Consider the following 25,598-nt stretch of genomic DNA (forward strand, 5'->3'; position numbering starts at 1 on the left):
GCATGGTACTTTATTACCATTTACTGTTATAAAGCAGATGTGACTTATATCAGATGTTCCATTTGTTTTATCATTTCAGCAACACCTTCATAATAATTAGTCATTATATAAAAATATCAGTGGCACAATGATTCATAATTAACACTGCTAAAAAATGACCACTTTAAAATATACTCATATTCTCTGCAAGTGTCACCAAGATGAAATCAGTCTGAAGGAATTATAAAAGTTAGAAAGACAATATCAGCCATTTTGACAAACCAAATCTTTCTGAAATTAATACTGATGTAACCCTATGACATCTAAAATGTGTGACTGGACTAATGAGCCTTTTCCACTGTCAGTTTTGGCTGTATAGAGTCAAGCCATGCTGCACTGATGTGCATTTCCATTCGCGCCATGCCACGCTGAGCTGCGCCAGAGATGGACCATCTCCGGAGTAGGTCCAAAAGCCAGGCGGGCCACCCTCAAGGTGCCGTCTTGCCAACCACAGCCAACCCCTTCGACCTGCCTCTCCCCCTCCAACAAGTATGTCTGTTACGAGACTCTACTCACCCCTGTCTGCAGGAGACCAGAGAGAAAGGCATTTTTAGAAGTCTCTGTGTTTTCAGCTCTCAGTACTTTTGTAGCTTCTAACTGAATCTTTGTGGTTTAGTTTCTCTCCTGCGTCCTGTTTTTACTTCAGATGTCTGCTTCATCTTACTGTTTGCTATCAGCTGTATTAGAAGTTGTGTGAAGCTGCTGCTCAAAAACTCAACATCTCCTTATTTTGCTGCTTCACAATAAAAGTTTTTACATAACAAAAATAACAGGGGACTTCTATTGTGAAGAATCTAAAGGAAATGACATGTTCTTCACTGAATAAGTGGAACTTTGTTAGTGGCATTTCTTCAATAAAGGCAAGTCTAACAATGTCTAGCAGACATGGGGGAAAGTCACACGTGCTAGTCACAAGCAAGTCTCAAGTCTTTACCTTCAAGTCTCGAGGAAGTCCCAGGTTAGTTGTGGTGAGAATCAAGCAAGTCAAGTCCCTACTATAAGTCAAGCAAGTCAAGTCGAGTCATTGCTCAGGTCAAGCAAGTGAAAGCAAGCCATAGACTGTATATAAATAACTGTATAAATAAGGACGTAGTCACCGTGACGTCACCCATAAGTTTCTGAGGAACAGGTTTGAAGCTCAAAGTAGGCGGCTCTGGCCATCACCATTTTGGCAGTGCCTGACTCCGCCCAACTCCCAGCCAATCAAAAATGGGCAAAGAGGCGGGCCAAATGAATCCTGGTTGCTTAAACATGCCAACCTTGCTCAAAGCTGCTAAGTTAGCTAAGGCTAACAAGCTAGGCTACTTTGGCTAGCCCTGTGGTGTTGCCTGCTCCCGCTCATGCTCCCGCTTGGTGCCAGCTCCCTCACAAAACAAAATATCCAAAAGGCAAACACGGCTGAGGTCAGGTTCAATGACTTGCGAATTAACTGAGATGACGCCTAGCAGACAGCCAGCGGCTAGTCAGCCACCCGTGACGGCACCTCCTGTCACTCAAAGTGACCACGCCCTTAATTATGCTCAACTTTAAGCCTTAATAAAATTTAAACGGATGAGTTATAAAAAATTCACGCCCCCCCCCCCCCCCCCCCCGTACAGTTGTCATGAAAGGGGAAATTAGCTGTAGAGACCAAAACCGTTTTTTGTACCAGGCTGTAAACATTCACTTTTGGAGCCTGCCTCAAGTGGCCATTCAACAAATTGCAGTTTTTGGCACTTTCGCATTGGCTTCACTTGTCATCCCTGGAGGTTGCCGCTTCAAGCAAGCACACACACATGAACACGGTGCCCATGTCTCATGGTCTTGCACAAGTGCGCACACGTGAATTCGGTGCCCAGAGAGGCAGTTAGAGCTACAGGCTACAATGAGGCTAAAAACAAGTTCAAACAGGGCTCTACGCTAACCTTTTTTTCTGCACACACAACTGGCAGGATTCGCCAGTTTCTGCTGCTGGTTGAAATCTGTACTTACACAGCGTGCTCCTGAATGATTTCTTTTGCTCGCACAAAACTATTTTTAGTCGCAAATGCGAGTCTGTTGTGTTTGATAACATTGTTGAGCGTAAACAGAAGTGCCTCCCAACGGTGCTTAGCATGCCTTTAACATTGAATTAAAACCAAGTCCTTTCGTGTCATCTGTCTCAAGTCAAAGTCAAGTCATGAATACAAAGTCAAAGTCAAGTCTTTTATCAACATTAATCAAGCAAGTCTCAAGTCATCATATTTGCGACTCAAGTCAAGTCATGTGACTCGAGTCCCCCATCTCTGATGTCTAGCAATAAGTCTAACAACAAGGAAGAGTGATATCAGAAACAGTCACTGTGAGATGTTCATAAAGAGCTGCAGACAACAGGCTCTTGCTGCACCTCTGCAAACAGCTCAACAGGTAAACTTCTTCTTCCTGCTCAGCTGTGTGATGGAAAAAGACATGTGGCAAAAATAACAGGGGACTTTAGCTGTGAATGAGCCCACTGCTTAAACATCATCACCCAAGACAAGCCGTCATCAGTTAAAGACACACCTTCAAGTGGGTAGCCCTGCTGAGATGGAAACACAAATTCCTGCCGTGCTGGTCTGATGACTCAAACCAAACCAAACCAAACCAAACCAAGCCAAACCAAGCAAGCCCATGACTGTTGAAAAGGTGTTTAATTCCTAACCAAAATATTTCTGGATTTCTTGTGTAAAAAAACAACACATTTTAAGGTTAAATTACTGAAATACTGCAATAGTTTGAAAAAAAGTTTTGAAAATGTAGTGCCTTGAGTTAAATAACACAAGATGATATAACAGCAGACAGCCTAGTCAAGCCAAACCCAGTTTTGAAAACAACACCTCCACCAAGTCTATGGACAAAAATTCAAACACACTCACTTAGGCACACACTACACACACCTCATGCGGCAGATGAAAGACCGTCGGGAGCCCATGCACATCCTCATTGAGGACTGCTGTCCCTCCTTCTTCACTGTTCCTGTCTTCAGGTCCAGAATCCGTCCTGTTAACACACAAACAGGGCAGAGATAACATGTAGACTGGTAAAGACTCATTTACAAGAAACAGTAACTTCTCATATCCATCTGTATTTTGATTAGCAAACCTAAGGGAGGAGCAAATGGCCTTGTATGTGCTTAATGGGCTGAGACAAAAAACACACAAACAGACACACCAATTTTGTCTATGATCCTTGTTTTATCTGTGGACATGTAAGCAGGAAAAAATAGTAAATGGACATTATTTATAAGACACTACTTTAATCTTGGTGACAACACAAATACCATCCATCCATTCACACACACTTGTGGCCGACACTACGATACAAGGTGCCACCTGCTACCTGCTCAGAAGCAATAAAAATGCACACACACATGCACTCACAAATTTAACAGTCATTGTGATCAATTTGGGGTTCATGGGGAGAGACATGATGAAAGAAAAGCCGACAGCAAGACCAGGGCTTTTAATCACTAATAGACAGACTGTTACATGTTCATTCTTCCCACAGGTAGTTCAAAATCAGTATGTCTCATACAGTAGGCAACTGGTGGCCTGGTGAGACCATCCTGATGACGGAACTTCAACATTCTGTTTTGCTCTCTGTATCAGTCTGGCCTGCACAGCTTTTCCCTCCCTTAAAATTATAAAGCAAAATTTTATCAGGGAAGGAAACAAACCAAGTAAATGAAAAATGACATCATGATATCAGGACTGTATGTTTGCTATTTCTGCACATAGCACTCACTGGTGCTACAGAGGTTGAAAGATCTGTAACAAAGGCCAGTGAGCAGTGAACATGGTGACCGGCGGCAGCAGCAGCAGCAGCAGCAGCAGCAGCAGCAGCAGCAGTGGAAAGAGCCTCCAAAATATACTGCTTTATTTCCACTCAATGAAACTGACCTCTGAGAAAGGGACTTCAAAGGTTGTGTACGTACTTGTGTATGTGTGCATGCTTGCGTGTGTAATTTCATCTTTCACAGCTCTACATGGAGGTTATTGTGTTGTATGGATAGCGTGGCTCTCCTGGGTATACACTGTGATTCAGAGGACCTCTGAGGTCACATGGACAGACTGACAGACACTAAGCTACTGTGGAGCTTCCACAGTATCATGCAGAGGAAGACAATTAACAAGGCAATGTTGCCCTCTAGTGGGCACTATGAGCTTGTCAGACACTTACACATTTTCAATGTCACTCTCACCATCAGTGTCTTAAAACACACAATACCCTTGTGAATGTAGAATTAGCATGTACCATGAGTGATAGAAAATATGGAGTACATTAAACATGGAGGACAAATCACTTGAGAAGCAGACATCTTCCTGATCTCCCTGAGCCTGGTGTAGCCACAGCCACCTTTGAAGGTGCCTCTGTGAGGTTGGAAAATAATGCTCCACAACATAAGTTAGGTAACGTTACGCAAAGGTAACATTAAATTGGTCATAACATAACCTGTTGGCTCTGTTTGGGCTGGTTGTGGTGTTGCCATTTGTTAGTGTCAGCTACTGTGTAGACAATTAGACAGGGGAACTGTTCCAATGCTGGGATTAGAGGCTGATTGTCCCCTGTAAGTAGAGAGGTAGGGAATAACATTAGAGAGTCAGCCTGACAAACATCAAGATTTATACTGGCATAATTGTGGCAACCAAGGTTTTTTTATTCCACTTGCTCTGGGACTCAGCTGTTAAAACACTCTAGTTAGAAGTCATATCTCCTACATCAGAGTTTTTCAATGTCAATTTCCCAGTGTGCCCCAAAGTGTGCTTGCAGGACCTGAAGTTTGACAATAATGTTGGAGTAACTGTCAAGTGCCAATGGACACTGGGTTGCTTATCTACTAAGAGACTAATTCTTCTAAAGTGGAAGGAGTGTAAAGCAGTCTGTTTCACAAGGGACTCTTGGCTGAAGGTATACCTGGACTTACTAAACATTTCACAGCCTGCCTGTTAAAAGACTTTGATAAGGGGCTGGAAGACCACTGGGACAGTCTGTACACTTTTAAAACAGCAGCCCTCAATTTAAAAGGCTTGTACTCAATGGATATATGAGATCCGATGTATGTTACATATGCTAGATGAATGTCACCCTTGAATTATCACCCCATTGCTTTTTTTGATTACTGTTTGCCTAGTACTTTTTGTTTTGTGTTGTTTATTTTCTATTCTTGTGCCTTTCCAATCTGATTTTCCCTTGTTGAATGTGCGTTAAATCTGAAACAAAGAAATAACAATAAAACTGTTAATAATACAAAAGAGAGTCAGCCCGCTGGCATTGTTTCTTGGCCAGGTAAAACCGTAGGCTCACCCTGCCTTGCCATAGCCAACCTCAAGTCAGGACTTCTATAAATATTGGGATTTATGAAACAAAGACAAACATATATTTTTGTACTTAGTGGTGTGGTTGTCAGTCTTGAGTGTCTTACCCGTTTGTACCTGGGTTAAACAGGTTCAATGTTAAGTTACCTGTGGGTCCACAACTCCTGGTGAAAACACTACTGACCAAACTTTATTACATGTTGTTGTGCCTGCATTTCAGAGCTAGAGTCCAAGTCAAGTCTTAAGTCTTTGAGCTCATGTCCAAGTCAAGTCTCAAGTCTTTAAGCTAGAGTCCAAATCAAGTCTCAAGTCTTCCAGCAAGACTCTAACTCAGGTCTCAAGTCTTCAAGCTCAAGTCCAAGTCAGGTCCCTAGTCTTTCAGCTCAAGTCCAGTCTTGAGACTTTAAGCTATAGTCTAAGTCAAGTCTCAAGACTTTAAGCCATGGTCTAAGTCAAGTCTCAAGCCTTTGATTGCTTGTAATGAGTGTTTATATAATTTGCTGCCGGCCATTTGTCATTTTTGGCAATAGAGGGACTTAATATCACATAGGGCTGTGCGATATGACGATATATATCATGTGAAAGAGAAAAATGTCTATTGTTTCATATTTTGCTCTATCATTTATATCGTTGTGATGCAAATTACACTTTTTACGGCAATATTTTTCATCATTTGGAGTCTGTCCATCTTTTGCATGGATCACATTGATAAATTGCTCTTCTTGGTTTTTGAATTCGCGAAGCTTTTACAACATAACGAGTTTATATAACTCCACTGCAGTCTGTCTCTGCTGCGCTGGCTGAGCCCCGCAACGCTGAGAAAGAGCAGACAAGCAACGACTTATTCAGACCAAATCAGGTGGTGCCGAGTACAGACTCAGTGTTGAGCGGAGGTGTGTGGGCGTGTTTGTGCTTTAGAACCTAACCGCCGTGAAACAATCAGAAAATAACGTTTTATTGATCTGATTCACCAGCTTTCTCACTACCAGCGCTCCCGCTCTTCACTCACTCTCTAGCTTGCTCGACCACAGCTGCTCGCTCTCTCTCTCTCTCTCTTTTTCTCTCATCTTCTTTAAAATGAGTCGGTATATAGCAACTTTTTATCGTTGGATTAAAATGTGCTATATCGTGATATGTATCGTTACCAGGATATGAAATGACCTATATCGTGATATGTATCGTTATCGGGATATGAAATTACTTATATCGTGATATTTTGGTCATATTGCCCAGCCCTAATATCACAGTACGTTATAATATGTATCTAACAGTCATAATTACAAAAGTAGCAACAGTACTATAAGTACTATAAGATATATGTGTAGATGCTGTTTAAAATGAAGATTCTGCAGCTGCAATCTGTCCTTTAAAGATTGTGAGACACACACACACACACACACACACACAGAGGTCTGTGAGAGTGAAGGTGTTGTCATGACGATTAATGAGTTGCATGCTGCAGAGGGAAAGACAAGCTGTGAGACCAGGCAGATGGTCTTTTTTTGAAAAAGAGCATTTTTGAGGCGAAATCTTACTTTAAAGGGCAAATAGCTCACTTCCTGTTGGATTTAGGTCAGGAGTGTCAGCAGTGATTTGTAGGTCTTGAAGAGAGGAACAAGCCAGTTTTGGTTTGATATTTCTTTGCCATTCCTACGGGCCGCAGCGGCCATTTTAGTGTGTCTAGGTGGCGCTAGAGAGCCCACTTTGGCACTTCAGGGGTTAATGTTTTCATTTTACCAAATTTTTGATAAAATCGGCCAAGGTCCCTAATTATCCTGGTACAGGCTCGTGGGTGTGTTGAAGTCTATTCCAGCTGTCACTGGGCGAGTGGCAGGGTACACCCTGGACAGGCTGTCAGACTATGACAGGGCTGACAACCATTCTCACTCACATTCACACCTATAGGCAATTTAGATTCACCAATTAACCTAACCTGCATGTGTTTGGATTGAGAAATCCCATGCTGACATGGAAAGAGTGAGGCGAGAGTGAGGCGAGAGTGACGTGAGAGTGACGCGAGAGTGCTAGAGTGCTAACTACTGCAACCCACCCAACTCAAAATATGTACTGTATTATTAGCACTCCTTATCTATAAACATATAGTACCAGCAATGATTTGTTGTTTGGTTTGTTTATAATCATTTACCATCTCTGTTATATGGCAAATGATCTCTACTCTGCTTGGAGGGTAAGGAGCTCCCTCTTTGTTTTCTTAGTTTGCGGACAATTTTGACCACTGTTCTTTGAATTAGCTGCTGACTGCTATCAGCTGCTTTTTTAATCTCCCGTGTTGGGTTGCACGGATAACATGTTGTCAAAACGCCACACCTGTGCTGCACATGATCTCATCCTGCTGGCTTTCCCCTTTATACAGACAGCACTGCAGTGCTGTTACTATACCTCTGATGCCACCTTAAAGGCAAGACAACTCTCTTCCCCCATTTCCACAACTGTACCTTTTATACAGAACTGTGAGGGAGAATAACAGTGTGACATTCCTGCCTTGAAGATGCAGTGTAAAAGGAGCTAGAGAAAGCGGCAGTAGAGTGACTGGCTGTGGTTGCCTTAATTTGTGATTTAGGCACCAAAATATAAAATAAAGATTGTTCAAGAGTCCCAAACCTTGAGTCCAAGTGTAGTCTCAAGTCTTTTGAGACTGAGTCTCAAATGAAGTCTCAAACTTGAGTCCCCATGTCTGGTGTCTACTTTTGCTGGTATCATTAGTTTAAATGGTTGATATGCCAAGTCAATTCTGAATTGGCAATTTTGCATTTTCAGTTTTGGTTTATTTTTTACAAGGATTAAAGCTGTGTCAAAAAGATGCATTGGGGGGACTTTGAGGTTGAATGATGCTGCATTTTAGCCAATCACAGTGAAGGGGGCGGGGCCGAGACATGCAGGTGTCCCCAGAAAATGTGTACATACAGAAACAGCAAGCTCCGCATCCATGGCGACCACTCCTCCCAAAATGCTGTCTCATCAACGTGAAAAACATGGACAACAGCACAACTTACCCCTGCACTTCCATTAGTCGAAAAACTCCGGGCAGTGCCTCCAGAGGTAAAGGAAGAATTTTTTTTTTTTTTTTTCCTTAACCGATGGATTTCCAGTTTGGTCTGAGCCTAATCAGCACTGTGGTTGTGGACAGCTCAAGGTGGTCAGAGATCATGGACTTTGGCAGAGCCATTGAAACCAACCAGCTGCCTCTCTCCATGGTTGATTATGGAATTCAGTTCCAGATGAAGCTTGAGAACACATATTTCGCCGCACCAGCAGCAGACTTCGTTAAAAACTTAAAAGAATAACTGCTTGAATCTGCGAAGCAAATGAAATAACTTCTGCCAACCAACAGGGCCTTGAGCCCATCTACGGGGCTCAGTGAAAAAAACCCAGCCTGCATCTCTGTCATGTCTCTGACTGTACACAGGAGACATCAGAAAGCTTGATCCACAGTGGAGAGTGCTAGACACGCTTCACTGGAAGAATACAGAAGACTGAAAAACCAGACAGCTCTGGACTGAAGTGAGAAATCACAAGGATGCTGCCGGTGACAAGGACTTTGCTGAACTTGGATCATTCACTCTCTCACTTCTGGCATTGTCATACAGCAACGCAGCTGTGGAATACATGTTCTCAGAGATGAATTTGATCAAGACCAAACTGTGGAATCGAATGAAGGACACGTTCAGGCCTTCAAGCAGAGACTAGAATCTGCTGTGCCATCTCTGTGATAAATATGAATATGAAGTTGATCATTTAGTACAGAGCTACCAGAGCTACACACAAATAGCGCCTAGAAGAAGATCAGCTCTGAACTTAGGATTTCATGGAAATAGGCTATGATACAGTGCTTGATAAGGTTGCTTAGCAACCTCAGAGGCAACCTGCCTTCACACTCTTGTAAGCTAGTAGCACACAGCACCTGACCTTAGGCGATTAACTAATCCAACTACGACCATTTATTAAGCCTGAAGGATGATTCAAGTCCAAAAGGGCTGCTCTGAATAATCCCAGATAATGACCTGCAAACTATGTTTCCAGATGTTTGTGTCGCGCTGCGGTTATCTCTGACTCTGCTCGTCAGTCACTGCTTAGGTGAGCGGTCATTCTCTCTCTTCTCCAGGATTAAAAATGAACTGAGGACAAAGTTGATGCAAAAACACCAGAAGGCTCTTTCTCTCATGGCAAATGAGAGCAAACTGACAAACACATTGGACCTTGGTGATATCATGGATGATCTTGCACAAGGCAAAGCCAGGAAAAAAATGCATCGCATAAGATCGATTCATTTATAAGGTTTTCCTTCTACATGTCTGGGCCCAGGGGCCCATTGTTTCATGAGCTGCCTATGCATTCAAGAACATCCCCAGTCCCAGTCTGGTCTGATTCTGAACTGTTGCTGGCACTAGAGTATGGTTAATCAAAGTTAACTTCATGAAATGTGACATAATGTCACAAAATAGCAGAATAACTTAACAAAGGTTCTAACACACAAGCAGACAGATCAACAATCAACAGCAGGACAGATAGATAATGAAGCCAGGTATAGGAATACTCTAAGCAACTGGCTGTGTTTGACAACAGGAGAAAGAGCTGGGTATTATTTGTGAAAAAAAGTTAGCACAGTGGCTGTCTAAACTGAAGTACCTATATCTGCATGTTGTGTGGGACAGGTGGTTATGAGGACTCCCACCTGCTCTTGTCAGATATTCTGCAAATCAATGATTAACAAAAGCAAAAAAAAAAAAAGAAACCTTCAACTGAAAGAGAATTTTTGGTGACAGTACTTTCTGTACCTGTCATGGAGTTTTCTGAAGTACTGAGCTGTTCCCTGAGCTTGTCCACATCGTCAGGGTGGACCTGTTCATACAGGGTGCTGCCAAACCACTCTGACTGGGGATGGTTCAGCACGGGCGTCACTGAATCCGACACATAGATCACCCGTCCCGTCTCTGCAGCAACCACAAACAGAAAGCCATCTGCCGCCTCCAGAATCAGATGCTTCAGTTCCTACAGGGAGCAGAAAGGAACATGAGAACACAAACAAACAAACAAACACACACACACACACACACACACACGAAGATCAAAGACATGTTCATTAATGAACTAAACTTAAATTGTGTTATGGATCTGGACTATAAGGGGGAGTAAGTGTTATATATTTTTGCATTCCACTCAAATTAAGAGGCAGAGTTAAAATGTGGGGGGTAGCTTATTTATAATAGACCTGTATGTTGTATTACATTTGCTACTTAGCCATGATTACAAAAAAGGGTAAGAGTCTGGTAGCGCTGAAGGGGCACAGGGCCTTCTTCAACTCAAAAACACCTAAGCATCTTTAAAACTACAATGCCTCAATGCACCAGTCAAGTTTCTCTTACAGTTTATATCCAGACATTACGATGTCACAGTGAAGTTAACCTCTGACCTTTCAGGTACAAAATTTCATCACTTCATTGTTTTATCCTATTAGAATTTTCTGTGATATTTTGTCATAATTAGTGTAAGAATTCCTGAGTTATGGCCAAAAACAAATTTTTGAGGTCACACTGACCTTGACCTTTGACCTTCAACCACACAATTGTGACCAGTTTATTCTTCAGTCTGGGTGGACGTTCGTCTAACAATTGAAGAAATTTCCTTAAGGTGTTCTGGAGATATTGGCCCTCATTTATCAATCTTAGGTGGAAACGGGTGCAGATCTGAGTGCAGGATTCATCTTATGATAAGACACATGTGTGATGTATGAAATGTTCGTATCTGATCAATCCCAGCGTACGAATGATCAGGCCTTAAAAAATGCGGTGGCTGAAATCGATCGTCATTAGCATGTCACGGCCTTAAATATTCATGGTTCGGAGGCCTCGCCCTTTGAGGTCACAACATGGAGAGAAGAAATATTGCAAAGAAGAGAAACTTTTCCGAGCTGGAAATTGACACCCTCACGTCTGAGGTGGAGGTAAATAAAGACGTGCTTTTTAGAAGTTTAAAAACTGGCATTAAAGGAGCCCATAAAAATGCTGTCTGGAAGAAGATCACGGTCAGTCAACAGTGACAAATGGACTCCGGCTGAGGTTTGAATAAAATTCTCAATAAGTAGCCCATGACTAATGATGATGATAATAAAAAAAATAATCTTATATACATCCATAGCCCAATAGCCTATGCCTGGTAGTTGATCAAGTCACAATTCTTTACGATTAGGTCAAGAAAAAGTGGTCAGACTTAAAGATGGCAACAAAAAAGTGTGTTGCAGGGGCGTCAGTGGCTTAGTGGTAGAGCAGGCGCCCCATGTACAAGGCTGTTGCCGCAGCGGCCCGGGTTCGAATCCAGCCTGTGGCCCTTTGCTGCATGTCATCCCCCCTCTCTCTCCCCCTTTCACGCTTACCTGTCCTGTCCATTAAAGGCAAAATGGCCATAAAAAAACAAAAAAAAGTGTGTTGCTGCACTTAGGCACAACAGCACGCAGACTGGAGGAGGCCAACCAGACCCCAGCCTGACCCTGACGGGGACCAAGGAAACAATCTCCTCACTAATCGGGTCAGAATCTATCTCTGGCATAAGTGGTGGTGGTGGTGGAGACACAGACGCACTTGTGTTGCAGCTAGAGCAGAATGGTAACTAACAGCCTTTCTTTTGTTTGCATTGTATAATCGGACAGTTAATTTAACCCTGACAGTACACTATTGTCCAAAGAAATAGGCTTACACATGTTACACAGGTACACATTTTTATTGTTTCTTTTAAATGCTGTTTCAGAGCCAGGCACCAGCGGCATGCGTCCAGGTCTTCTCCCTAGCGCAGTCCCACTGAGCCAGACCCACCGAGCCAGGCAACCGAGGGTGAGCGCATGCCCTCCACCTCTCGTGCTGGGCCAAGACCAGCAATCGTCACTGCAGAGGACTTGATTGCTGCCAACACTGCTGGCATCGTCCTGCTGATAGTTGGCTGGGAGACCCCAGCCCTGTCCCTGATCTCCCACTGAAAGGTCCCGGTGTCCAAAAAAAAACCCCAGCGTGGCGAGCACCTGCACTGGCGCAGGTAAGGCATTTGACCTTCTGGTTTCCCTCTTTAAGCGGGCTTCTAAATTGTGGCATAAAGCAATGATCACATGCCTTGGGAGCCGAAAGTGACTAATAAGCCAATCATCACTCTCCATGAGGCAATCCATGCGGTCCCTGAAAACTCGCTCACGTCTCACACCCGCGTACCACTGTTGCAACACAAGCAAATCTGCCATTGTCGAGATCTGATAACTGTCAAAGCTCTTGTTTAAATAGGGGAGTGGATATAAATCTAACCAACCACAGTGGACATATCTTACCAGATGCTTTTGATTGCTTGAAATTGTGTCACACCCAGGCTTTGATCGAAAACACCAAAAACAAACAGAGAATTTTGCCATTGAGTTCTTTTGCAAACACAGATTTCTGTTTGTATACAGGGCTCAACAATAAGGATTGCCCGATTGCCCGGGGCAAGTAAAACTCACGGTCGGGCATGTAAACTAACAACTCACTTGCCCGATCGGGCAAGTTGCTAAAAATAGTAAAAGTTAGTAACTAATTGATAAAATAAATGTATTTTAAAATGTGCTCTTCGGCTCTGATGCAGCGGTCTCTCTGCCTGAAGTCACAGGCACAGCTGTGGAACAATGTCCTGCCCACAGCCCCCATTGATATTATTTTGCGTGACGGACTCTTCATATAATAACATAACAATATACTATTAATGGTGTTATGTCATCGTGTCATTTCTGTCTCTACATGGTCACGCGTTAACAGTTCTCCTCTGCTCTCTGTATCGCGCACGGCAGAGTTCCACCACACACACAGGTGAGCACGCTAAAGCGGCTCGGGCCGCATTTTCCTGACCAAACCTGACCCCGAGCCCGGTGCAGTTTGTCAGCTGACAAAGTAATTGTTATGGACAGTGTGTAAATAACCATCAACAGACTTATGCACAGACAAACACGCTGCTCGCACAGCAGCTCAGCGCGGCACTCATGCTGAGCTTGTGTTGCATTCAGGCGTTCTCACGTAAATAACAACTTCCAACACTTAAATAGGTCATAGCACAAAACAGCATGTCAAGTGACTTTTTACTTTATTATATTCAATAAAATTGTATGTTCCTAAATCTTGAGACACCTCATATGTAAGCTAGACAGACATTTCACCTGCTCATACTGTGCACACATGTACTGTATGTACTTAGTCCTAAAGAGCCCTTCTGGTGCCAGTAGATACATAGAAACATCCCAACAGGCTGTGCTTTGCAAGCATACAAAAAAGTTTCACGCATGTGAAAATGACTTTTCATGCGTGTGCTTCACCTCCGCTGCTACAACTCCATCCTAGGGGAAACACTGCTGTGTGTGTTTTGTGCAACAGGTGGATGTGGTAGTCTACTGGTAGAATAGAGAGAGAGCTTAGTAGCGCTGAAGTAGAGTAGAGCAGGGCAGAGAGATGGAAGCAAAGTATATTAAACCCGGTGTTAATACAGCAGAACTGGAGAGAGGGGTGAAAAATAAATAGAGGTGGGCATGGCTCAAGTAGGGCGCAAAATTATAGACGGAGAACGATTGACAAATTTTTCACTTTAAGCCCTGACACTGTCATTTTTGTGTAGGAATTAAGCTACAATACATGACATATGTTGTTTTAATTAATAAATACAGTGTGAATAAAGATTACATAACATAAAAATAACTGCAGTCTTTGTTAATCGATAGCCGCTTAAATTAAACAATTTTTATAGGGCAAGTAAAAACTGACTTCGGGCAAGTAGATCTCTGACCAACTTGTCCGACCGGGCAAGTGAAAAAAACCTTAGCGTTGAACCCTGGTATATGTCAAGTTTTAGAGTATAATAATGTACAGGCCTATCTATTAAAAGTATAGTTATCATGTTTAGATCATATTTTTTATTTTCTAAAAAAAAGAGTTAAGTATCAGTAAGAACATAGGCTATTTTATTTTATTTTGTTTTGTTTTATTCATTCTGGGAATCCTTTTTTAATATGTACTGAATATGTGGCTGCTTATGCTTAGATGACAAGTTTGAGGTTTGTTTAATAATTATTTTCAGACTCAGACAGATTTTGCTGTGCTGCACCGCAAATCCACACTGACTCAAACTTGCGTACACGAGATGAGACCTGACATAAGATTTGATTGTAGCGTCCGCTCACATCCAAATTGATAAATGCCGAGCCTTGCGTGGAAATGGTCGTGCACACAGTTTTCTGCCGTACATTCGTCTGATAAATGAGGGCCTTTGTGTTCACTAGAATGAGACAAATACAAGGTCACGTTGACCTTTGGCTACCAAAATCTAATCAGTTCATTCATTCATTCATTTTCAGTAACTGCTTATCGTTTTGGGGGTCACAGGGGCTGGATCCTATCCCTGCTGACACTGGGCAAGAGGCAGGGTACACCCTGGACAGGTCCTCAGACTATCGCAGGGCTTAAGCAGTTCATTGTTGAGTCAAAGTGTATAGATGTGCCAAATTTGAAAAAAAAAAGAAAAAAATCTGTTGAGGCATTTTTGAGATGTCACGTTCATGAGAATGGGACGGACAGACACACAGATGTACTGCAGTACAGACAGACAGACAGACAGACAGACAGACAGACAATCCAAAAGCACAATGTCTCCAGCCACAGCTATCGCTGGCGTGGAGGCATAAAAAGAAAATAGCTGGGGAGAAAATCAAACACTGAGCAGATCGTGAAAGGTTCAGTATATTAGTCAGATACAATGTTTTTATATGTACAATTTCTAAATTGTGCGAGCGCTTATCCTGATGCACAGAATAATTCTACATGCATACTATTATTCTGTTATGATCAGGTTTTTGAAGTATGTCAGTAATGCATGTAAAAATGTAGAGCATTGTAAGCATTTCCCCACATTCATGTAGGGAGTCCCAGGTGCTTTTGGATATGATGGAAAATGTTCATCTTGCTCTCCCGAAGGCCACCCGAGCTGAGCATTTTCACTATCATAATGTGTGAATGAATTTGTAGAAATGAGTTTTACTTTGATATGAAAATATTTTTCACTACAAAACTCAATGTGGTGACAAAATAAAACCATTAACAGTGCAAAGAGTTTTGGTATGTTTGGTGTTTCTGTGTCCTGTATGATAGAGCTCTGGCTCTCTGACAATACAGTACCTGTTCAGTGAGAAAGGAGGGCTTATAGGCCCCATCAGTGGACGTGTTGCCAGTGCCCCTCATGGATTTCATATGGGAGACAGCCATTCGCAGGATGGTCAGTTTATCAGGTTTTCGGGCCAGGGCACTGCAGGTCGGTACCATGTCTGACAGCTCAGTGATGTACTGGGTCATTTTGTTGCGTCGGCGTCTCTCAATCTCACTGTGGTTCTCCCTACACAGACAAAGGAGCAGTTAGGTGCTGGAGACTACAGACTGGGAACCACTAGCTGACTGCTCATTCTTTCATTTGGGGATGTATTTCTTATTTGAGTTTTCCTCAGTGGAAAAAAAAAAGTGCTTATAATGACTCAGGTAAGCCAGGAAGGTCTTCTATGAGTAATGTTCCATTGACTGAGGGAACTTTCCTTAAGACAGCAGTAGGGAACCACAAAGTTAGGCCACAAAAGGCTTTTAGAGGAACCTACTGCATTCTGTATTTGTGGTAAGATTACATGAACTACCTGTATCCCCTTCAGACCCATTAATATGCAATCAAAAATCTTTTACTGAGGTTGAAGTTGCAGGTACTTTTTCTGTCCCAATATCTATTATTTTGGGTAGTTTCTTGCAACAATAAATAAATAAATTAAAAGCCCCAAAAGTAGGTTTCTTTCTAAATGTTACTGTCATCAGGGGAAAAATCTAAATAACACTTCTCTAGTTGTATAAGGACTCAGCAGGTTTAGCTGCAGGTTTTAGAGGCTGGCCCATACAACTAGGCAATATGGCAAAAAAATATATACATATATACCACAATGTATATTTCTGATATCGGTTGATATTTATATATATCGTGATAGTAAGTCAATATTTCTGCTGAGCTTGAAGATTCCCTTAAACTTAAAATTCTTAGATTGCAGTCTCAGGATCAACAATTGTTTGAGTGGCAAGCAGAAAATCTATTTACATAAATTAATCATACAACAATTGAAAAGAAAATCTGTATATCTAAGCAATGTGAAATGTTCACAGCCACATAGCTTATATGGTCAGTAGTGGGTCAGTTATGTTCATCTGTGCGATCCCTCAGTTCTGAACCTACAATGTATTTCACCATTTAAATTGAGAAACTGCATGTCTAGCATGTTTAATTATTCACTCATGTACTACTCAGTTATGTTGCAGTTTATTGTTAGGGGTTTTCTCTGAGTGCCTCATTGTTTATTCCAAGATTGTGTCTGATTTTTGGTGTTTTTACTGTGCATGTTTCCTTGGATGGTTATTTTTGTTGTGCTTTATTGACGCAGATTTTGGCAGGACTCACCCACTTGGTAAAAAAGGGGGCTTTAAGTGGTCAATGTGTTAACACACCAGAGGTCTTTGTGTTCTTGTTTATTACATTTAAGGCTGTTGGGACTGTGGAGCTGTCATTTTCTGTGCCAACACAAAATCTCCTGTGCTGGTGTGCTCACCACTCCTGTCTATGTGACAACTGAAAACATCATCTGGTGAGTTTAGCTAACCCAACCAACCTGCTGTGCCTCTTTTGAAAAATGGGCTGTTCCTAAATGACCGTTACATGATTGATTTAAGAGCTTCATTTCTGTGATGTGATTTGTTGCTAGCACATTGTCAAGCAACGTACCAATCAGTATTTCTATTCCCCGGCCCAACTGACATCTGCACACCTGTTGAGTAAACTGCACCTCCACCACAGTGTAATGGTTTCTGTGGCCAGACATCTGGCATAAAACACGAGCTTGGTAAGACTATCCCGATGATGTGAGCTCAACATTCTGTTTTGCTCTCTGTACCAGTCTGGCCCCACTGCTGCCCCAAACACTTTCCAGAAATTAAAATCCAATCAAGGCCAATCAGGGATCTGCACCATAGTTGAAAACGTAAGCAGCCAATCAGGGACTGTCACAGTTGATGATGTAAAATGCAGGCCGCAGCTGGCAGAATAGTGATGGAGGCCCACGAAGCAACAAGCGCTAACTCTAAATTTAGTAAACACAGCAAAAGGTGAGTTTCTTGGAGGAAAAGATGTTTTTGACATTCTCAAGACTTGATTTGACAAAAGCTTGATTTATGAACTTGTTCTGTTGTTGATGAAGATGATGTTCCCCAGTACAAATCCAATATTCATTGTTATTTTACCACTAATTGCGCTAATTGAGATCAAGATACAAGAGGCTTCAAAGCTGGGAATCACAGCCATGCAGATTGGTGCTCACAATGCTTCGGACGCCAACAAGGACGCTGCCAGCTGGTATTAGGCAGTCCAGAGGCCTTATTGCTCAATAAGAAATGGCAAAAAATGCCGGCAATGTGCCTGTGTATCTTAAAAACCTCATGGGGATTGTTGCCAACAAGGTACATATCACATTCAAATGGTAAATATAAATAAATTGTATTTTTAGATCTACTGTTACATCTAACATAACAACATATTTGTAACATGTTTTGTTATTGTCAAGGCGAGTACTCTAGTTCATTGACAGTGGTTGGAACACAGTAGGACTAGACTGATACAGAAAGCCAAATGGGATGTTGAGCTAATGTCATCAGGATGGTCTTACCAGGCTAATAAAAAGAACTTTCATATGGATGGTCAATGCTAACAGGCTAATACATTATTTCTAATATACCAATATTGACCTAATGTATTGGTATACAAACACCTATCCTGATTTTTTTGGCACCAGCTGTTAGTATTTCACTTTGTTGGGATCAGAACAGGGGCCGTATTCACAAAGCTTCCTAGCACTAAGAGTTGTTCCTAGTGACAAAATTCTAAGAAAATTCTTAGAATTGTGATGTTTTCTAAGAATTTCTCCTAGTCTTAAAGTTAAGACTAAGTCCTTGTAAAGCAAAGAAAGAGCATCTTAGACCTTAAAAGAGCTCTTAAGGTGAAAAACTGTTAGGAGCAGGGAGGAGGACTTTTAAGAGACTTAAGAGTTTTTTAATCAGAGGAGAAAATGGTGGAAACACAGAGATCAGAGAAATATTCTCCAAACACTGCATGGCAGTGAGTGAATGAAATGTCACAAATTAGATCACGCAGGGATAATGCATGTGGTCAATTTCATTAGAGATATGCTCACATTTCCCACCAAATGTTATAATGCCAGAAATAAATGATCACAACACTAAGATATTTGGAAAACTGGAAACATGCAACAGTGTAGCAGTGATGACTTGGGTCTGTTTCAGCCTCCCATCAGCAGAGTGATCACACTAACAATGACAACATTTCCACAGTCTCATGTTGTCACACAGTCCATTTCATTTCCACTGGGTGTCCACACCTTGCAGGCTCACAAAAGGGCATCTGTGACAACCAATCACAACCACGCCTCTTCACTAAGATAAAAGTTTCTGTCCCTTCCTCACTCGGAGTTGCTCTGAGAACTTTTCTAAATCGCTATTAAGTAAGGACTCCTGACTAAAAGATTTTAGGTTAAGTTAGGAGCTCTCTGATAGTGGTTTCACACCGGCAGGGCACCGGCACGGTTCTGGTTCCGGTTCTGGCTCCGTTCTGGAGTCTCAGAACCTTGGTGCTGTCTGGCGAACCAGCCCGTGTCCACACCAGTTTAAGCGAAACCAAAGTGGGAGGACATTACTCCGTGTCACTCAGGTGGAAGTAAACATAGCGGCAAGCAGAAATAAACACAGCAGCCGGCAAAATGACAGACCGCATGGATTATCTGCAAGCTTTCGCTTTGTTACTCCAGTAACATATACGTATAACATATAAGGCGAATGGTATGTAAAAAGTATATGCTCATGTTTTTATAGATATCTATGGTCTTCACAGTCTAGAATGTCACATGCCCACTTACTGTATGATGTCACGGTTCGCAAGGAAAAAACAACTATTTTTTGGTTCTACTGTGAACTGACTTTTCAGGTTCTGAAACCAATTATTTTTTCGGTCTGAACGCACCGGCCGGTTCAAAATTGGGCTCGGGAACCAGAACCGTGCCGGTGCCCTGCCAGTGTGAAAGCCCTATCAGAGTATTCTCAGAATGTTTGTAAATACAGCCCCAGGTGTGTAGTGTACAGGTTGGCATCTGTTGACCCCTGAGTTAATGGAAAATCCTCTATGGCCCAAGCTGGCTAGGCCTACCTGGCGAATCTCTCCTTATCCCCACCAGGAATCTGATCATCATCATACCTACAGAGAAGAGAGAGCACAGCATGTAATACAATGTACATATATACGGGTAAAAACATATCATATTGCATATTCATCACATGCAGTGATTGTCATGTAATAATGCATGAGAGCAGATGGTCCAAAGATTGATGGTAAGAACATGAACAAAACTGAACAAAAAAGGATGAAACTGGTGCAGTGATAAAAAATACTCTGTTCTACTCTGAGTAAGGACAGGTTACAAAACTAGAATTGTCTTACATCATGGTTTCATTTTCAGAGCTGAGGCCTCCATAAAACCTTATTACATTAACTCCCAAACATAACTGCTGGCATCTCGGTACAACTGAACACAACTGAACGTGGTTTTACAACGTAAGTAAGGCTCAGGATTACTTAGGTTTCATTTGTTATTTGTTACAACCCAATCTCTAACCTCCTGATCCTAAGCAATATTTTTGAAAATGTCGTCCACAAGTAATCAATTGATCATCTGACTATCAATAAATTATAGGATCTCTACCAACCCAGCTTTCACCCCATCCATAGTACGGAATAAGCCTTGGTCAAGGTAACTATCAATCAGTCAATCAATTTTATTCATAAAGCCCAATATCACAAATCACAATTTGCCTGAGAGGGCTTTACAGCATACGACGTCTCTCTGTCCTTTGGACCCTCACAGCGGATAAGGAAAAACTCCCCCCAAAAAACCCTTTAACAGGTAAACTAAAGACATAAGAAAAAAAGTGACAATGGTAGAGTCTCTTTCTTAGTTTTTCTGGATCAAAGTGGATTGGCCAATCTGGGTAAGCACTGGATTGTTTGTTGGGATTGGGAGTTTAATTCCTTTTTATTTTTACACTCATGTGGCGTTCTCCAGGGATCAATTTTAGACCCATTATTTTTTCATTTGTGCTTGTTGCTGCAAGGCCAGCTTATCACAAAACACGTGTTACCATAATTACGATAATAACATGCAACTATAAATTTGCCTGTCCCCTGATGATCTCAGCCCTATTGACACGCAATTAGAATTTATCAAGGATAGTGATAACTGGATGTTAAGTAGTTTTTTACAGGTGACCAGTAGGGCTGGGCGATAAATTGATTTTATCGATTAATTCGAATGTGTAGTTTAGGTCAATTTGTTTTAATGAAAATCAAGTTTCTCTTTATCATCCGCCACCGACGCTCCCCGCTGAGCTCCCATAGTTCAGAGTGGGCTCACCCATCCCCCCCGCGCACTTGATACACAAACAACACGGCAGCGAGCGGGAAAGAGCTCGTTCCCAAGAAAGGGAACGGGCCGTGCTCTTGTGTGCTCACCTGGCTGGGTCGCCCCTGCCAATATAATGGTAGGGGAAATATGATAAGAAAGGGGCCCAGTGGAAAGTGATCACGGATGCAGTCGCGATGTATGTTGCAAGAGATATGGTGCCCATTTATACCGTGGAAAAGCCAGGGTTTATTCACATGCTGAATGTTTTGGACCACAGGTACGTGCTACCAGGCCGTTAATATTTTTCTGAAAATTGATTTTAAGTAGGGGGGAAAAATCGATTTAAATCGTGAATCGTATTTGTTGTGAAAAAATCTGAGATTTTTTTTTAGACCATATCGCCCAGGCCTACTGACCAGTTACAAGACAGAAATTCTGGTTATTGGGGCAAACACTTACAGACAGGAAATGTATTTTAAATTGTTACAACTGTCTCTGGAAAGTGTCACACAGGTCAGAAACCTTGGTGTCATCATGGCTGCTGATCTCACTTTTCAAAGCCACATTAACAACAAAAAAATGTTCTTATCATTTAAGAATTACTGCAAAGGTAAGGTGCTTTTTATTCCAGAAGGACACCAAAAAACTCATCCATGCTTCTATTTTCTGTCCGCTAGACTACTGTAATGCACTGCTCACAGGATTATCCAAAAAGCATCTCAATCATCTGCAGCTACTCTAGAATGCTGACGTTAACATGAAAAAAAGGAAATAGAACCATGTAACACCTGTGTTGATGCTGTTACACTAGAATCCAGTAATTTTAGAATTTTTAAGTTTTAATGCTCATTTTTAAGCATCCATTAACCATATTTTTTCCTTTGCCTCATCCACTACAATACAGGGACACTTGTTGAAAAGGGATGAAGTCAAAACAAAAAAGAGTAGATTAAGTAAAGGCAAATAGTGCTAAACTGTAGCATGAACTCTACTGAACCAGAGTTAGAATTTAGATCAACTGTAACTTTTGATATCCTGTAGATTTTTTTTTCCACACTGTCAGTGTACTGGAGTGTCCTGTGTCCCTACTGAACGTGCTCCTCTCAGCTGTCTTCATACTTTGCTGTTGTTACAGCCTAAAAAAGTGCACCATAACACCTGCAAATACCCCTAAAAACACTGTGGATTGAGTCACCTCTTTGGGCCAATGATTTAGTCTCTGTGCAGCTGTACATCACTGTAAGTCACATACCAAGAAGAAAGGTGAACTAAAACTCCTGGCTATGGAAGACAGCAGTGAATGATCTATTTTACTGGAACAACATATGTACAACTGTTTGTACAATGGCATACCCTTTCACAGTGTGAATATGGAGCTTTCCTGTAGCCAAATGAATCATACATGTAATGCTCCTGTCCATTATCAAGAGTGCAGTTCCTCCTGTGGTCAGCAGAGAGCAGCTCCTCCTCCCCACTGTCACCCCTCAACTTAGCAGAAACAAATCCTCTGTGTATGTTGTCGGCACCGAAATAAAGCACTTTATGTACATAGTGCACACTTACACACTACACAATATGAGAAGGAAGAAAAGGACAGCAAGTTTAGATAAATTAAATGTGAGAGGATGACTGATATGCAGTGTCAAAGAAAGACTTGAGTGCCTCTTTAAAAAGGAATACATAACACAGCACTGTATTTTTGATGGTTGGGAAAAAAGTATGTCAGGAGGTGTCCATGCAACAGTCAATGTAACAAACATAGGGTAACTGCAGGGTTCTTTAAGACATATTATGCTAGGATCAATTTCCACAGTTCCAGTTTGTTTAAGTGCATTCATATTGTACTACAGGATCATTTGTTAATCAAGTGCAGGAAAAAAAGAGATTCCGCAACTTAAATACGTTCATTTGAATGACTTTATCACACCCGCAGATACCTTGAAACAGGAACTGTGTTATCTTTGTGAACAAGTTCTAGTTCTGGTGTTCTCACCTTGAAAATTTGCTAGGTCCCTCTCCGTCTTCATCGTCAAAGTCCATGCTGGGAAACAACCACAGGAAACACAGTTACTACTTCTATAAGACTTTAGACAGACTTTCTTCTATTAGACAGCACTCTTTCATGACTACATTTCCTACTTTTTTTCTGAAATAGGCTATATAACTTTAAAGAGCTGTAGACAGCAGACACCAGTTTGAAATGATGAAGTTCTTCCTCATTTTGTTCTGCTGCTGCAAAGTGATTAAGTTGTGAGAGCTGATAAATAAATAAATACAGTACAGGCCAAAGGTTTGGACACACCTTCTCATTCAATGCGTTTTCTTTATTTTCATGACTATTTACATTGTAGATTTTCACTGAAGGCATCAAAACTATGAATGAACACATGTGGAGTTATGTACTTAACAAAAAAAGGTGAAATAACTGAAAACATGTTTTATATTCTAGTTTCTTCAAAATAGCCACCCTTTGCTCTGATTACTGCTTTGCACACTCTTGGCATTCTCTCCATGAGCTTCAAGAGGTAGTCACCTGAAATAGTTTTCCAACAGTCTTGAAGGAGTTCCCAGAGGTGTTTAGCACTTGTTGGCCCCTTTGCCTTCACTCTGCGGTCCAGCTCACCCCAAACCATCTGGATTGGGTTCAGGTCCGGTGACTGTGGAGGCCAGGTCATCTGCCGCAGCACTCCGTCACTCTCCTTCTTGGTCAAATAGCCCTTACACAGCCTGGAGGTGTGTTTGGGGTCATTGTCCTGTTGAAAAATAAATGATCGTCCAACTAAACGCAAACCGGATGGGATGGCATGTCGCTGCAGGATGCTGTGGTAGCCATGCTGGTTCAGTGTGCCTTCAATTTTGAATAAATCCCCAACAGTGTCACCAGCAAAACACCCCCACACCATCACACCTCCTCCTCCATGCTTCACAGTGGGAACCAGGCATGTGGAATCCATCCATTCACCTTTTCTGCGTCTCACAAAGACACGGCGGTTGGAACCAAAGATCTCAAATTTGGACTCATCAGACCAAAGCACAGATTTCCACTGGTCTAATGTCCATTCCTTGTGTTTCTTGGCCCAAACAAATCTCTTCTGCTTGTTGCCTCTCCTTAGCAGTGGTTTCCTAGCAGCTATTTGACCATGAAGGCCTGATTGGCGCAGTCTCCTCTTAACAGTTGTTCTAGAGATGGGTCTGCTGCTAGAACTCTGTGTGGCATTCATCTGGTCTCTGATCTGAGCTGCTGTTAACTTGCCATTTCTGAGGCTGGTGACTCGGATGAACTTATCCTCAGAAGCAGAGGTGACTCTTGGTCTTCCTTTCCTGGGTCGGTCCTCATGTGTGCCAGTTTCGTTGTAGCGCTTGATGGTTTTTGCGACTCCACTTGGGGACACATTTAAAGTTTTTGCAATTTTCTGGACTGACTGACCTTCATTTCTTAAAGTAATGATGGCCACTCGTTTTTCTTTAGTTAGCTGATTGGTTCTTGCCATAATATGAATTTTAACAGTTGTCCAATAGGGCTGTCGGCTGTGTATTAACCTGACTTCTGCACAACACAACTGATGGTCCCAACCCCATTGATAAAGCAAGAAATTCCACTAATTAACCCTGATAAGGCACACCTGTGAAGTGGAAACCATTTCAGGTGACTACCTCTTGAAGCTCATGGAGAGAATGCCAAGAGTGTGCAAAGCAGTAATCAGAGCAAAGGGTGGCTATTTTGAAGAAACTAGAATATAAAACATGTTTTCAGTTATTTCACCTTTTTTTGTTAAGTACATAACTCCACATGTGTTCATTCATAGTTTTGATGCCTTCAGTGAGAATCTACAATGTAAATAGTCATGAAAATAAAGAAAACGCATTGAATGAGAAGGTGTGTCCAAACTTTTGGCCTGTACTGTAGATCAATGTGTTTTTCTGGCCAGCAGCAGGCACAACTGATGAGCATTTTGTTGTCCTACCACTGTGACACAGTTTAACATCAGCCATCTGTGAAAAGAGTCAGCTGTGGTATCATGATGATAGGTTAAAAAGCTGCATACAGGACAGCATTAAAAAAATGTGTTGAGGAAGGAACTGCAGCATTATTTAGTTTTGCAGAATATTAAGACAATCAAAATGTGCCCAGAAGAACATTATTAACAGATGTGTCGTCACTGTACAAGGAGCATTGCAGTATGACGGCATAGTAAGCTGCAAAATTTGACACATGTAGTCAATGTACAATAACCTAACTGCAAACCTGACAGTAATGGAAACACAAAAGAGAGATGAAAATAGAAAGGCACAGCAGTGTGACATGGACAGAAATCAGTTCTATTATTGGTTACCAAACATGACATAAAAATAAATTAGTGCAATCAAAGGCTACATAGGCTGTGGCTCATGTGGCTACCTTCCAGGACCTTATTTCATCTGCCAGGGGTCAGAAACTGTTATATCACATTTCAATACAGCAAGCTGGAGAGCTCATTTGCATGACTAACATCTCATAGTAGCAGTCGCAGTGCGAAAGATGGACTGTGGAAAACGGTCAAAAGTTTGGTTTCACTTCGTAAAGAAGACAGCAAGGCAAAGTGCAATGCATGTGGGAAGTTCATTGGCTGCAAGTCAGTGTGATATTAATCACGTTTTCATGTTATTTCTAATACAAGATGATATGGATCTGGTGCTGTGACATCATCAGCTCA

The 25,598-nt window shown here is 41.8% G+C and overlaps 1 protein-coding gene across 3 annotated transcripts in view; it reads right to left on the reverse strand.

The window, feature by feature from the left end:
- arnt2 (aryl-hydrocarbon receptor nuclear translocator 2) overlaps positions 1-25,598 on the reverse strand; it is a 149,872-nt gene that overhangs the window by 91,347 nt on the left and 32,927 nt on the right. For 2 of the 3 annotated variants that reach the window (XM_033621951.2, XM_033621943.2), the window contains exons 3-7: positions 22,898-22,945; positions 19,653-19,700; positions 15,539-15,752; positions 10,148-10,361; positions 2,934-3,036 (exon numbers count right to left, since the gene is read on the reverse strand). In XM_033621951.2, coding sequence (XP_033477842.1) covers positions 2,934-3,036; positions 10,148-10,361; positions 15,539-15,752; positions 19,653-19,700; positions 22,898-22,945 — 627 coding nt within the window. The remainder of the gene's footprint in view (positions 1-2,933; positions 3,037-10,147; positions 10,362-15,538; positions 15,753-19,652; positions 19,701-22,897; positions 22,946-25,598) is intronic. The other variant, XM_033621959.2, reaches the window with a different exon arrangement.

The sequence above is a fragment of the Epinephelus lanceolatus genome, chromosome 2 (genome assembly GCF_041903045.1).
Source record: "Epinephelus lanceolatus isolate andai-2023 chromosome 2, ASM4190304v1, whole genome shotgun sequence".
Classification (NCBI taxonomy): Eukaryota; Metazoa; Chordata; class Actinopteri; order Perciformes; family Serranidae; genus Epinephelus; species Epinephelus lanceolatus.